This window comes from Bicyclus anynana, chromosome 10 (genome assembly GCF_947172395.1).
Source record: "Bicyclus anynana chromosome 10, ilBicAnyn1.1, whole genome shotgun sequence".
In the NCBI taxonomy this organism is placed as follows: domain Eukaryota; kingdom Metazoa; phylum Arthropoda; class Insecta; order Lepidoptera; family Nymphalidae; genus Bicyclus; species Bicyclus anynana.
Genome location: NC_069092.1, coordinates 4,114,953 through 4,130,881, shown reverse-complemented (window position 1 = coordinate 4,130,881; position 15,929 = coordinate 4,114,953). Strand labels below are relative to the sequence as shown.

The following is a 15,929-nucleotide window of genomic DNA, read 5'->3' as shown; positions in this document are numbered from 1 at the left end:
TAGGTATAATGATTGTTTCCATTCATTATCAGCAGGCAAACAATAGAAAAATAAAACACTCAATCTATATACGACAACAACTTGAACAAAGTACTTAAAATAATGAGATATTGTTACATCAGACGAAAGTAAACAACATACAAAATGAGTATAAAGAATTTATTCTGAACATTCTCGTCCTTTACAATTGAACTAAAGAAAACAAAACTCATACAAGCCTCCAAAATAAAAGCCTAAGAGTTTGACAACTTTTTGAAACTTGTCAATAGCTTTCAGTGCCAAGAACAGCTAAAAACATGTCCACAGTCTAGGAGACGATCGTAACATTTTCAATTCCTTCCGTTGCTCTATTAGTGTTCGTACGCAATATTATACTTTCATATACAGATATATACTCAAAGGCACAATTATCCGCCCACTTTAATATACCCGCGTCATATTAAAGTGGGCGGATAATTGTGCCTCTGAGTATATATAAGTGACAGAAGGGCTGGCTCATTTTTTGCGCAAAGGATCGGCCTGGTTGTCCAGTGCAGAAATGCGGCCAGTATTCTTGCCACGATTCCACGTGGGCATGATTTGTATATGAGTAGTTATTAAGATAAGTTAGCTTATGTTCCTTATGTATTCTTTCTCAATAAATAAAAAAAAAACATTTCATGTTCATTATGAAATCCATGTCCTACTAACTTGGCTATAAACTTTCTGTGTATATCTGGAATCTTACTGACGTATTTATGTGTACCGCCAAGCGATTTAGCTTTCCGGTACGATGTCGTGAAACCAAAAGGGGTGTGGATTTTCATCTCCTTTTAACAAGTTAGCCCATTTTCATCTAAGATTGCACATTGCACATCACTTACCATCAGGTGAGAATGTTATCAAGGGCTAACTTGTAAAGAAAAAAAAACTAAAAATATTGACGGTGGTCTCTTATAGTACACCCATCTTTTTCCTTACTTACCTATTCTGTTTTCCCTCAGCGAGAGAACTTTTAATGACTGCGGCCCATTGAGCGAGGAGGACGGCGCGGAATTCATATTGTTACGGTCGAGGCGTAATACCTGAAAGTTTTATTTTTAATTTTTAAAATTTTTCACTCCGGAATTATTAGTCGGGTCGTGAAAATGTGATCGCTACGAAGCAATTTTATAAATGGACATCGCTAAAGGGAACTGGTATTTGAAAGGTATTTTTAAAAGAGGTATCTATAAAATCGTTGGCGTAAAGGTGCTGACAGACTTGTAATAAGCATTCGTGCGAATGTTACATCACAGAAAAATACGAGATAATTTTAGCGAGCATTCTATCGAGCATTGCGGCGACCATTCTAGCGAGCAGATTTGCTTGTTCGAATCGAGCGTTCGCTAAAATTCTCAATATTTGGCTCTATGGTTGGCTCAGCTCGTTGTTCAGTTCGAGAGATATAAAAACGGCGAATGCTCGATGTTCTGTTACAAGTGAATATTCAAGTCTATCAGCACCTTAGGTTCACCTAAAGCTGCAGTAAGTATTATTTAAAAATTGAACAAAAATTCTGACAATGCAATGACATAATGTAGGCTACTATGGAGTTTAGACCTACGCGGCCTTAACAGGCAGGAACAAAGGATGACACCGTAAAAGATTGAAGACTTTAAGGGTCTCTTACGTAGGGTTACCATAAAGCTAAGGCTCTGCCTTAGGACATGGTATCTATCATCTTGAAGAAAATATAAAAGATGTACGATATACTGGGACAATTAAGGGTATAATTAACTACTACATTTCAAAGCCACAATCATCATCATCATCATCATATCATGTACCTTTAAAACGTCACACCCGATCAGAAGTCCTTCTTCAAGTCCTCTTATGCTGTTACCACTTAAATCCAGCTCCTCCAAAGCTGGCAGGTTATGGAACTCAGCAGTTGAAAATATTGGATTCAAATTGTCACCAAGCAGATTGTCAGCCAAAACTAACTTGGTGATATTGCCCCGAATACCCGCTAGCAACCGATCGGGTAGTCTTCGCAAACTGTTGTGAGAGAAGTCTAGCTCTTTCAATGGTAGACCGTATGATGAGAAAATCTGGAAAAGAGAATATCCAATATTAGATTATTGAAGTAATATAACTTTATATATAGCGGCTACAGTAGTAAAGGAGACGAAGTGCGGATTTTGGGATTTACTCGAGCGCTTCAAATGACCTTAACCTTGCTTGACCTCAAATTACTTTAATATTCGTGAGTATGTTCAAACAGCACGTCAGATTAAGGTAAGGCTTTTTTCGTTCTCGGCGATAAACAAAGTAGAGTTGTCCCAGATGGCCTATCTTTAGTTCTTTAGTTTTCCCTCTCTGCGGTAAACAAAGTAGATCTGTCCCAGATTCTTGTAAACAATATATAAGATGCATCGAGATCGACGCCCGCCTGCGGTTATCAGATCATGAATGATCGCGTGACATCGCCCGTAGAAATCAGTTCAGTGTTTCAATGGATATTTCTCAATTACCGGCAGCATTCTTCGAAAACTGTACAATTGATTTTATTACTCTTAAACTTGTTCTCCGATGTGTTGCGTAAATTTATTAATTTGTAATTCTAGAAATAAATTATGTAACTCTATTTTATATACCTTCTGGTATACGAACACAACAAAATTACATCTCATTACAAATTTGGGACATTTGTTAAGCTCTTTTATTCATAGAAGTGTTAACATCATTATCATCATCATCATTAGCAATCCACATTCGGCTCACTATAGAGCACGATTCTCCTCCAAGCTATGCGATGCGGATTGGCAAACTTCACACACATAGAGAATTAAGAAAATTCTCAGGTATGCAGGTTTCCTCACGATGATTTTCCTTCATGGTTTGAGACACGTGATATTTATTTTCTTAAAATTCACACAACTAAAAAGTTGAAGGTGCATGCCCCGCACCGAATTCGAACCCACACCCTCCGGAATATCCTCCTTATATATATATTAATATATATTTTATGTATATGGCGATTTTATCGTAACTTAGGGCCTTGGAGTGCAATTGACCCTGACATACAGATTACAGGGTCAAATTTTATGTTTCTAAGATTACAAACCAGCATTGGAGCAGCGTCCAATCTTCTCCAAATCACCCGTTTAGTATAAAATATAAATGAAATAAAGCGTTTGAGTATAACATTAAAATATGCTAATGATATTTTATAAACTATCATCATATCAGATTATTATAGTCAACGGTATAGACGGTAGTAATCACTTAATTTCAGAGGGCCTAGTAGAAGTTTGATACTGTTACTATCGCGTTTACGTAAATGCAAAATGTTGAATCGCCGCCCATTGAACATAATTCTGTCTAATTGAAGAGGAAGTAAAATAAATTATCATATTTAAAATATATTGCTAATATTCTTTGAAAAAAAAATAGTTAACTAACCTGTGTTGGCAAAGACTGTTGTCCAGCCCACCGTTGACTAAACGCCACGATCGGAGCCCCGTAAGGCAAGGGTGGGAAATCGCCAGCGAAAACAACCCGGTCGCAGTTCATCAGTATGCGCAGTTGCAAAGCCCTGTCCACTTGGACTTTGCACCGACAGGGGTACCGGAGGTCGTCGTTCAGCTCGGAACACGGCACCCATGGCTGCTGGGACAGCACCAACGGCATGAAGAGGAGCAGGAGTATCCACATTGTGCCCTAGAAAAAAAAAAAAAATATAAGATTTTTTTTCAAGCAAAAATGAAGCGCCTGTACTGTATTAGTGTGTAGATTTTAAAATATGCATTAAATAACGAAAACCCAAGAAAAATATGATCAGTAGGTTTTTGGAAAATTGCGGACATACAAAAATATACGTAACTATACCTACACACCGATCCGTCCGAACTTATCCTACTCTAGTGTAGTATTTGCTCACCGTTTCAAGGATAGCAGAACCGATTTTTACAACAACCCAATCATGACATTTAGGCGCGGTTTACGAATAGCAAGCTTAATTCTACCTTCTCCTTCCTTCCTTCTCCTTCTCTTTTAGCTGTTATTTCTTTTTTTAGCGAGTGTCAGCAACAAACTTAAACATTGCTAATATAAAAACTGTCTTGTCGTAACCGGCTTTGTTCAATTTACCAAATAAAACGATGACGTCATTGGAAAATTCTATGACGACAGGGCACCGTTGAGAAAAGACTACCGAAGCAAGTAACTAAAGCGGAATTTACACTGCGAAACTAATTGCGAGAGTGTTGATGTTACTTTCACGGAAGTATTTTCATATATTAGTCACGACACTAAGCTTGTGTATTGGTATTTTTATTACTTTAGTTTCTATCCAGATCCCTTATTGTTACGAGTACTTGACAAAATCTGTACTTTATTACTTTGTTTTTTTTTTAATCGAACAAACTAAAGTATTATTTATATGTGCACTTTAACTAATGCATTTATATTTATGCACGGCTGTTTTTATATTTATACATTTGGCTTAGATGATGTAAGTAGATTTGTATTATCTCTACACAACAACAAATGCCTCGTCTTTCCAGTGGCTAGTCTATACCTACTGCTTAATCATGATCATAGATCACGAGCTTTGGGTCGGGCTTTGAAATGTACTTAGAACTTTTCTTTTTTCTAATAAATTATCTGTTACACCACGATTAGCCGATTTCAATCACAATCCCGTAGTGATAGTTACAGAGTAAAACAGTCAACACATAAGTTCGCAGTAGCAACAATGTCACAATGTAAACGTGCCTTTACCGGAATCAGCGTTCGTGAGCAATTTGTCGGTTTCTTGCATCGATTTTCCCCATTATCACGGGGACATCTCAATCCCTGAACCGTAATCCGATCCACTTTTACCTGAATATTCTGTTTCTTAGATTTATCGCTTAGATTAATTGCTTTGGAGACTCTGAGAAATTCGGCCTTCTCACCTTGTATTTTATTTCTATACAACAACATCGAAAAAGGCTTTGAATTACCTCTACATCATTGTTAATACCTAAATGAACCCCGTAATATATGACAAAAACTGGAAAATCTTGATTTAATTTTTATTTTCATGTTATCTTTATCTTTATATTAAATATCAGTTAGTTTAAAATAATGCTGTTCTTAAAAAACTAAATTATTTAATACCTAAAAATCCTTTTAAATAATTAATTTTACATTTATCAGTGAATTATCAAACGGACAAAATAGCTGCCCTACATAGAAGTAAAATAGTAGTTTAATTTCAGCCAATTTTTCACGGTATTTTTCCTTGATAAGGGCAAGAAAGACCCTTAAGTAAATTTTTAATTAGAAAATTTGTCCCGAAAGCGTCAAGAAGTTTTAAAATACCAAGTTTAATGCCTCCAAGTTTTAGTTAAATAATGTTCTTTGGATTCGGTTTTAATTCCTAATAGCTCTTTGTTGGCGTAGACCAACTTAGAATTAAGTGAATTTGAAAGATTATATTTTCTGAATGCAAACATATTTAGATTTGCCTTCATACACCTACTTACTAAGTATTTAATGGTTTCCATTTAATGAGTACTATCCATTAATGTCTCCATTAACCTTTTAATTACATTTCCATAATTTCTCAATAAAGACAACATGAATATTCATTTAATAAAAGAAATACTATTAAACAGTTAAAATGTTTCTTACTTTAAAGTTCAAATTTTATAATACATATAAAATTTAAACAAGAACTGCATACAAGTTTCAACAGGAGTCATAAAAATTAATAAATTAAAAGTTTCAAACAGCGCTCCGCTGCACCTATAAATTTCAAAATTTATTAAATTTTCTAGTACTGCGCCACCACTAAGTCGGCACTTAAAAGTTATAACACGAATAAAGTAAACATGATGTATTTTATTACTTCGTCGTAGACATGTTAAATACGGCTACATTAATAAATTTATGGTATATTGGTAATGTGATTTTGTAGGACACTAACTAATTAAATAACGCCGAAAACATATAACGCCGATTGATTTTTCTAAAAAATAGATTCGGTTTTAAGCAACGATATTTTACACTAGAGACATGGCACTACATCGCATTGCAGACAACAAAAGTTATTTAAACAATTAATAAGTATTACCTTAGTATTGTCTGCAATGTCGAGTTATGTATTTAGGAAGTGTAAAAACTATATTTACAGAAATATATATTGTAAGTAGGTAAGTACAAAATTGTCCATTTGTGCGCTCAGTGGAGTAGTTAAATTCGGAGATCACTTTTTGCGATGATTTTGTAGTTACACGTTACATATCTAATAGTAGAAAATGTTTGGTTGAAAGTCGTTCTTTTTACTATGTAGGCTAGCTTTGCTCCAATCATGTCAGACTTTTGTCACAAATCACAATCCGATTAGTAGTTCCAGAGTGTAGACCTTTTAAACAAACGCAAACTCAACCGATAATAGATGAAAAATGTAAATTCCTTGTGTGGTGTAATTTTTTTTCTTTTTGCCAGTACTTATATAAAGTATAAATAAAAACAAGAAACCAAACCGATTACGTTTAAAGTAATTATTAAACTAACTAACATAAAACAGAACTAAACGCTTGATAGATTCCAAGATATCTCCAGACAACAATACTCGTATAGTTAAAAGTACCACAGGAATTCGTTGCGATCTCGCAACATTTGTCTGCATTGTCATTGTTAGCTGCACGTTTGTATCGCTTTGTTTTGTTGTGAGTTTAGTTAAGAAACACCTCGTTCATGGTCCATCAGCAACAGGATAGAGAACTAAGAGCCAGCGGTCATAGACCATTGTGTGCTACTCTGTGAATAATTGTCAAACAACCGGCTTAAATATAATACGAGACTCAGCATACTAGTAAGAAACATATACCCCCATGTGTTATTTATTTGGGATAAGCAATGATAATTTTATACTATAAACTTATCATTGCTTCGTCCCTACAAAATCACCGCAAAAAGTGATCCGAATAATAAGCTACGAAACTGAGCACACACACACACAATTTTGTCGGTAATTCCATTATATATTTATGTAAAATGGTGGTAAACAAAAAAAAAACCTTGACTGAGTTTGTTGTGTGCTCTTCTCGGACCAAGACGCGTTTGGAACCCTCGTTACTTTAGTTTTAAGTTTTCGGCTATTATTACCACCATTAAATTAAATTAAATTATGACATAATCTTGACCTTTCAAAAGTGCTTGTAAACTAAGCCTAATTGAAATAAATGAATTTTGACTTTTGACTTGACTTAATGTATAAATAGTTTTTATACTTCCTGAACACACAACTCAACGTTGTAGACAATATTTAGGTATTATTTGTTATTTAAATAATGTTCGTTATTGACCACAACTAACATTGAGATGTGGAAATTTCCTCTTTTGAGCGCCTCATTTTTCATGACCTAGTAACACATCTAACAGTATTTAACATCATTGGGGATAAGAAATAAATAATAATTTCAGCCTAAAAGCATGAATCCCGTAAGAACCATATTTTTATTCCCGAGGTGAAAAGTAGCCTATTTGTTAATCCAGAGTAAAATTTGGAATGGTGATTCCAAATTTGAGCCAATCGCTTCAGTAGCCGCTAAACAAAGTAGGTACAAACATACACACTTATACACACACTTACACACAAACTTTCGCATTTATATAATAGTGTGATAGTGTATTGTGATGTGATACGCAACTACACTTACTACATCAAAAAGTTTGTTAAGCATCTGTGAACATGCAAAACCAAATTAATAAAACGCTTCTAAATAGTATGAAAATATTTTTGAAATACAAAACCAGAATATACATAACACTCAGGTACAAGTATGCTAATGTACTCAGCGCCGTATGCTTTTCCACTGAAACCTTCAACAAACGTAAGTAAGCATGTTATTTACAAAACAAACGAAAGCAAACTTAATTTTACGTCCCCGTACCACGTAAAACCTGAGGAGGACTTAAAATTTCCTCGACAGCGCTTTACTCTGGGAAAATAGAAAAGCTTATTTTGCCTCCGCTGTAATAGCAAGCTGTATTACCTTCAAATAAAATTTACTGGATCCTTCCAAAGAAAAGGTGAAATTTTAAAAAAGCATTTTCTTGTCAGAATTTACGTTGCATTCTAAGTAAGCTATAGGGATAAAGATTTAGAGGTCTTAAACCCGCAGCAAGACTCGTAGAGCGAAGTATGAACTTATAAAACAGATTTCATTTTATGGTTCAACGTCGAACGAAGATGCCAGAGATCTATAAGATATGGTAACTTCAAACATCCAGATTTCATGTGATTTTACTATGTTTAAAACACGCGTATTATTCTTTCAAGTCGGATATATTTTTAAAGTTCTAAGAAAGATCGAAAAAAATGTACCAGGGTATATGTTTTTTGATGATCTATTGTGACCCTATGTTTAATTATTTTTGTTAGATAACTAACCGACGTCCGCGACTTCATCCGCGTGGGTTTCAGTTATTCACAAATCCCACGGAGACCATGGATTTTTCCAGGATAAAAAGTAGTATATGTGTTAATACAGAGTAAAATCTGTTTCGATTCCAAATTTCAGCCAAATCGCTTCATAAATCGCAGTGCAAAGAAGGAACAAACATATACACTTACACACAAATAATTCGTCTTTATAATATTACGATTCATTAGATTGCCTTTCAGAGATCTCTTGTTAGCTATGAGGCCGCCTATTGTGCATTTTTTGTATCTTGTTTCTGTTTTCTGTGTGGTATGCAATATATTACTATCATTTCATTGCATTTCAAACGCTTTTTTCTTTGCAACAAATTCTCAGTGCTCTAAGGAAACCACGTGCTTCGGATAGTAGCGGTAAACCATTGACCCTGGTCATTATCAATAACTAGCGGATCCGGTTAAGCTTCGTTTTGACTTATGTACACTTCTTCCCTATCCCTACCCTACCCCTACACTATGTCTAGAGGGAGGAGATATGAACCTTGCAATAAAAGTACTTGTAAACTGAAAAAGTCAATAACTCGACTGAAAAGTAATAGAGATAAAGATACCGAAGAGTATAATGAAACCTTAATTAGTGTTGAAGTTCGTCAAACGGTTTCTGTAGTAGAAGTATGTGACTATATATGTATATACGGTTACGTGTCAAGGAGGTTTGTATTTAAATCTGGAATTGAAACAATATCTACCAACCCGCATATGGCCAGCGTGGTGGACTAAGGCCTAACCTCTCTCATATTGGGAGGATACTCGTGCTCAACAGTGAGCTGAATATGGATTGTTAATGAAGATAATGAACAATAACTACTTAAATTCCTTCGAAGAACATAACCGGCCTTTAATGTCCAGTAAAAACTGAATTCAACAAGTCGATGTCGTAAGTCATAATTTTAGTGCTTTCAGAATATAGTAGACAGTACGTAGTGTCGTTGTGAATAAGAATTCTCCGTCATTAATCCTAAGAGAGATTTCAGACTAGCGTATTTTTGCGCGTCTACGGTCGTATAAGCATACGCGTTTACACGCACGCTACATTACGCGCTTCAAAAATCCGGACTCACGTAAACAGGCATATTTCAGTCAGTCAGTATCTCTGGGAAGTGTATCTCGCCGCTCGCGCTTATACGAGCTTAGAAGCGCGTCAACGCTCGTACGAGTTGAGCGTGTGCCAAAAAGCGCGCCTATACGCGCCTACATGCTACACGAACTCATACGCGCGTACAAAACGCTAGTCTGAAACCGCTTTAACGACCTGTTCAGTTTACAGCAAATTGGCTCACACAAAACGTTCGATTAAACATGGATCCAGATCCGGAAGAATCTAATTTCCTGTGCTTTAAGCTGCAAATTTATTCGAGGAGAAAATTCATAATGTAACTTACACTATTATGTTCGTAGTACTACGTTAAATTTGTAATAGTTTAAACTTTGACGTTGTAATATAATATGGTAATCCCGTAAGCCATATGAATTTTTCAACCAAATGGCATTTTTCTATACTTATTAATAAGGAAGTTTGTAAGGTTATGGGGGGTAAGTAATATCTGGACTCATTACTTACCCCCCCCCCCCCCCTTAATATCTGGACCTCACGGGAATTGGGTGGAATGGTCCCTAGTTAGCACTGAGAACCCGTCTGGCCTCGTCTGACAAACCCCCTATCTATACTAATATTATAAAGCTGAAGAGTGTGTTTGTTTGTTTGATTGAACGCGCAATTCTCACGAACTACTAGTCCGATTTGAAAAATTCTTTCAGTGTTAGATAGCCCATTTATCGAGGAAGACTATATATATTTTTCGCATATTCCTACGGGAACGGGAACCACGCGGGAAAAAACGTGCGGCGTCAGCTAGTAAATATATATAATATCTGGACCTACTGAACCGATTTAAAAATTACTCTACCAAAACCCTCGATAATTGTGAGTAATATAATATGCTTTTATATTTTTTGCTTTTATCCAACGGGAACTGGAACGACGCTGGTATAAGCACCGATAACAATTCATCAGCAACCCTTATTCGGCTCACTGTTGAGCTCGAGTCTCCTCTCAGAATAAGAGGGGTAAGGCCAAGTAGTCCAACATTCTGGCCCAATGCGGAATGGCGGACTTCACATACGAAGATAATTATAAAAATTCTTAGGTATCCAGGTTTCTACATTTTTGAGTTATTGGTGGTGCATGCCCCAGACTGGATTCGACCTCACACCCTCCGGAATCGGAGGCAGAGGTCATATCTACTGGACCATCACGGCTCGATTCCAATTTAAAACTTCCAATTCCTTCGGTAGGTAATGACGATATATTGGTAAATCGTATTTTCTACAAAACCTCGTCCATTTTCAATAATCTAACTTAAGTTGCTTGGAAAATTTAATCAGACAAACTACAGACACAGAGAATATGAAATATAATCTTTGTAATAGAATTTTGTTCGTTCTTTGTTTCACGTAATAAAAAATACAAAACATGCAAATTACCAAACGGCGAGACGAATCTATTATTACGAATTCAAGGGCACAAAGGCTAAGCATCATCCGGGAATATATCGTTTTCACGGTAGATTTGTGCAGCAATCTGTTTCAGATAGAGCCAGTGGAGCAAGAGGAGCCTTATGATCGTTTATGAGCGCCGTGGGCGTAATAGAAGCGATACATTTTGGGCCAAGAGCCTGCGAGAGCCAGATATACCTCTTTTTTTTTCTTTACAAGTTATCCCTTAACTATAATCTAACCTGAAGGTAAGTGATGATGCAATCTAAGATGGAAGCGGGCTAACTTGTTAGCAGTTTGATGAAAATCCACACCCCTTTCGGATTCTACGCGATATCGTACCGGAACACTAAATTATTTGGTGGTCTTTGCTGTTAAAGTGGTAATTAGCTAAGGCCGAAGCCTCCCACCAGCCAGACCTAGACCAATTAAGAAAACCTTCGTCCATCTTGTGTCTTGAGACCGTCAAAACTCATTTTATATTAAAGGCTAAAAGTCTGATAGTCTTTACTCCTACCATAGGTAAGGTATAAAAGGTTGCAGGTTTCAAGGAACCTCAAACATCCTAATCTAAAGCGAATTTTTATAACTTAGCTTCGCGGCAACTCTTCGGAAAAACACCACTAAATAATATTAAACTTTCAGGGTATCTAGCCACCAGTAAGAGTTACCACGAAACTAAGGGTCTGCGTCTGAAGACATAATATTTCATAATATTCCTAAGAAAATATCCAAGATTTACGTTTTAAACATTTTTAATTCAGTACCTGGACCTCTGAAAACTGCTAACTTTTAAAGAAACCACATAATAGAAACCACGAAACTCCATTGGCTACTATTCTTACTGATGGTAGGACCATGGGCTACGAGTAATAATAAAATCTCAGCTTTCAAAAAGAGGTAGGTCTGGCTATTACAGGCTGTAAGTCTAATGTAGGTAATACATTTCAGCATTCGTTGCTCCATTACTTGGCTTATATAGCGGAGTATCATGAGGTGTTGGGTCATTGGTTTGTTATAAATCTTTAATAACTACTTGAATATCGTTTAATCAATCGCAATTTAACTAGGCAACCTATTTGCAATGTGTCGCTATGAATATTATATTATATCATTAATTTCTTATTCATTTCTTATATCATGAAACAGTAATAAATAAAAGGTGAGGCTATATATTTCTTTTATCGGATCATTCTAATGGATAGAAGAATAGTGAGACAGTTACAAAAAAGTTTTCAGTTTCTTATCCTCAATACTAATGAATAGATATAGCTATCGAGCCTCAATAGCTCAACGGTAAGAGCGCTCGGATTCATCACCGAGGGGTGGTTGTTCAATCCCCGCCCCGTTGGTCTATTGTCGTACCCACTCCTAATACAGTCTTTCCCGACTAGTTCGAGGGGAATGGGAATATTGGTCTTATTTAAAAAAAGATAATTTAAAGAAACATTTTAGGTATTAAGTACGCCTACTGACGCGTTGTCAAGAGCTTACAAAGAGCTGTAAATATAAATAAATTATTAACAAAATTTTAACATTTCTAATCATCGAAGTCATACATATAATACATTCATTGGTAATTTTTATTCGATAGAGGAAGAAAACTGTCCTTCGAGGAACTAGTTACGTCAATTGTTTGTTATTGAAAATATAATAAAGATATTATTTTTCATAATGAAACTACTATCCGGTAACCAAAGCGAGACAAGTAGGCAAAATGAAAGCAATCTTGGATAAGGGGAGATATGAAGCGACTGTAACAGAACGGTCGTCAAAGGAAAATTATACAAAGCTTCAGAGCTGTTGGTGGCAGCACCCAACTTGTGAAGACAATACGGGAAATTGAAAACTAGTTTAGCGACTATGTGATATTAACGCTTTAAATTGATAATTTATGTAGAAACTACTGTACGTGCGTTTTTTTTACTTATTTATGTCACCATGGAACATTGTTTTCCTTTTGAAATATGTATAACAATTTTAATTAAGTGCCGTGATAGCCCAGTGGATATATATGGACGTCTGCCTCTGATTCCGGAGGGTATGCGTTCGAATCCGGTCCGGGGCAAGAACCTCCAAATTTTCAGTTGTGTGCATTATAAGAAATTAAATATCATGTTTGTGTCTTAAACGGTGAAGGAAAACATCGTGAGGAAAACTTTTTTAATTCTCTGCGTGTGTGAAGTCTGCCAATCTGCATTGGGCCAGCGTGGTGGACTATTGGCCTTACCCCTCTCATTTTGAGGGGAGACTTGAGCTCAGCAGTGAGCCGAATATGGGTCCAAACGACGATAACAATTATTATAAAACTGTAGATTATTTGTTGTTTTTGTAATTTTAACTGTTTATCTTGTAATTCAATGTAAATTCTTTTGCTATTCAAGTGATAAAAACAAATAATAGATAAAGATTTTTACATAATCAACTCCTTTCGGAACGAAAATAACAATTGTGACGAAGTTTCCTAAAATAATGTACTAATGTTTTACATCTTTGGAATCATTATTTTTAAACATGTTTTGTAAACTAGATTCCTAAATACTTTACTTGAGTAGGTAATTAATTTAATTTGAAAGTTATAAGTAAAATATTTCCATAATTATTTATTTTTTTGAGATCAGACAATATAAATGTTACTAAAAACGAAATTATCAAAGTCAAGAATGTTCACGAGTTAACAATAAAACACTGTATTTTTTACTTTTTTTGAATCGCCTACCTTCGTTGAAACATTTCATCACATTATATCGAACAATATGAATAAAAAAAGACGTTTAAGTTAGTAACTTTGAGTGAAACTTTGTCTGAAAACGGATTACAGGCTTCGCTTTTATAACCGATTATCAAAAAGGAGCCGATTTGATGTGTTATTTAATAAATAAAATTAAAGTTATAAAAACTCTGGCGGAAAAAAAATCCGAGAGACAAATGACTCCATTAGCCAACTAACCACCTGGGTACACACGTTAAAAAAAAAAATTTTAACCCGAGGGAAAACAGAGAACTAATCTAAAACTAACAATAGTTTGTAGGTCAATTAACAGTCAATTAATATGAACTAAGCAATATATTATTTAAACAATTTCAATATTCACCATATATGCGGGAATAGAATATTTGATGTGTATATAGATTAATGTTTGCCAATTAATATCTGGCTATTGTTTGACACGATTATTGCGTTATAGGAACACGGAATTATACGTCCAATACGAATATACTGTATAGGGTTGTCACTAATAAACGCTAGAACTATTATTATATTTTTATTCCTAGGGGATAAAATAGACTTAATTACCATCAACGAAATTAGATATCATGTGTCCATTGGTGAAGGAAACCTACATACCTGAGATTTTTCTTAATTCTTTAGGTGTGTGAAGGATTCCAATCTAGAGGATTATCTAGGTGGAGGAATAAGGCTTTATCACTCTCATTATGAGATGAGACTCGTGCTCAACAGTGAGCCAAATATATGTTGCCAACGATGATTATGATTCTGAATTACCATCAAACGTAATAATCGTAATATCTTTATACATAGATGTTATTTAACTTGTCCTGTCATTATCATGTCTCAAAATTTGGATGTCTTTAAACCCACTTACCCTCACTTTAGAACTTAAAAATGTTGCATCCGTCTAGTTTGTGACATGAAAGTGATAGAAATAACTGGATGCTGCAGCCAAGATGCAAGATGTAAATCCGTTAAAAGATTACAAATGTTTCCAACAATTAAATTACACTAAAGGTGGCAGCCCTGAGTAAAAGGGCTTATTTTGGGTCGCTGCACCTCAATAGATAGAACCGAGATACCTAAACATAAGGAACGCTTCGCAAGCCTTGTGGAAACATTCAGAACGGAAATGTATTCCAAATTTTCTTTGACCGTAAGTAATAGTACACCCCGAAGGTTTCATCTTATTTTGGAGAATAAAATATTGGGTCCACGAACTTCCAACGAAAGATGAAATAACATATTTTATTTGTCCTTTTTTTTTATTAAATTAAAAAAAAGATATGTTACTGTAAAAGATATTTAAAAAATCAACCGACTTTAAAAGGCATAAAATAATACTGTATGTAATTTCTACTGATCATATATATAGTACAGTATAAAATTATCATTGATCTGTACACATACGAGTAAGAACAAAGGGCAGAAAACGGAACGTTTGTAGTGACAACAAATATTAGCTTTAACAACTTTTAACGTCCACATATCCGCATCGTAAGTATTGGACGCATCGCATCAAACGGATCGTAGTATTCTTTGTATAGGAATTCATACAAGTGCAATTCAAAATTAAAAATCCGTTTAATGCGATACGTCCGACACGATGCAGATATGTGGACGCCTATCTTTAAATATACTAACGACTTTTCCGTTAACAGCGAAAGAGCCACTGCATTCGTTTTCGCAATAAGGCGCCTTTAAAAGTTAAACCGTGTGTTTTATTGAACCTGGCCCTTACAATTAATTGCATTAGGTCATATCAAGGGGAAAATTTTCTTAATTTGTAGGTCACCAAAAGAAACAGACCATAGCGCTTAAAACCACGAAACAATGGACGCCTTCATATAATTGAGTTTTAACCTTGACTTGCGATTGTGATTAATTGTTATCAAACCGTAACACCTTTGTCGTTTCAATTACGGCCATAATCCGTATTATGGCCACAGGTGCTTGGAGGCCGTTGGATCAGGTTCCACCTTCACACAGGAAGTAAAACTATAAGAAATTGTAATGTTGTCATCAATTGTAAATTATAATATTGTATGATTTTTTATATAAGATCAACTGTTGAGTTTCTTGTCGGTTTGTTTACAGCAGAACCTGGCTTCCGAACCGGTGGTAGAATCTTTACAAATAGCCAACTGACTTATCAAAAGTGCTTGTAAACTGAGCCTACTTGAAATAAATGAATTTTGGTTTTGAATTAGGTTTTAAGACAAACAACTTTATTGCCCTCCT

At 35.3% G+C, this 15,929-nt stretch overlaps 1 protein-coding gene across 1 annotated transcript in view; it reads right to left on the bottom strand.

Annotated features, from left to right (window-relative positions):
- LOC112049610 (protein artichoke) overlaps nt 1-15,929 on the bottom strand; it is a 53,396-nt gene that overhangs the window by 6,849 nt on the left and 30,618 nt on the right. The window contains exons 2-4 of the mRNA XM_024087567.2: nt 3,427-3,684; nt 1,809-2,072; nt 965-1,064 (exon numbers count right to left, since the gene is read on the bottom strand). Of these exons, the coding sequence (XP_023943335.1) occupies nt 965-1,064; nt 1,809-2,072; nt 3,427-3,678 (616 nt within the window). The 5' untranslated portion in view covers nt 3,679-3,684. The remainder of the gene's footprint in view (nt 1-964; nt 1,065-1,808; nt 2,073-3,426; nt 3,685-15,929) is intronic.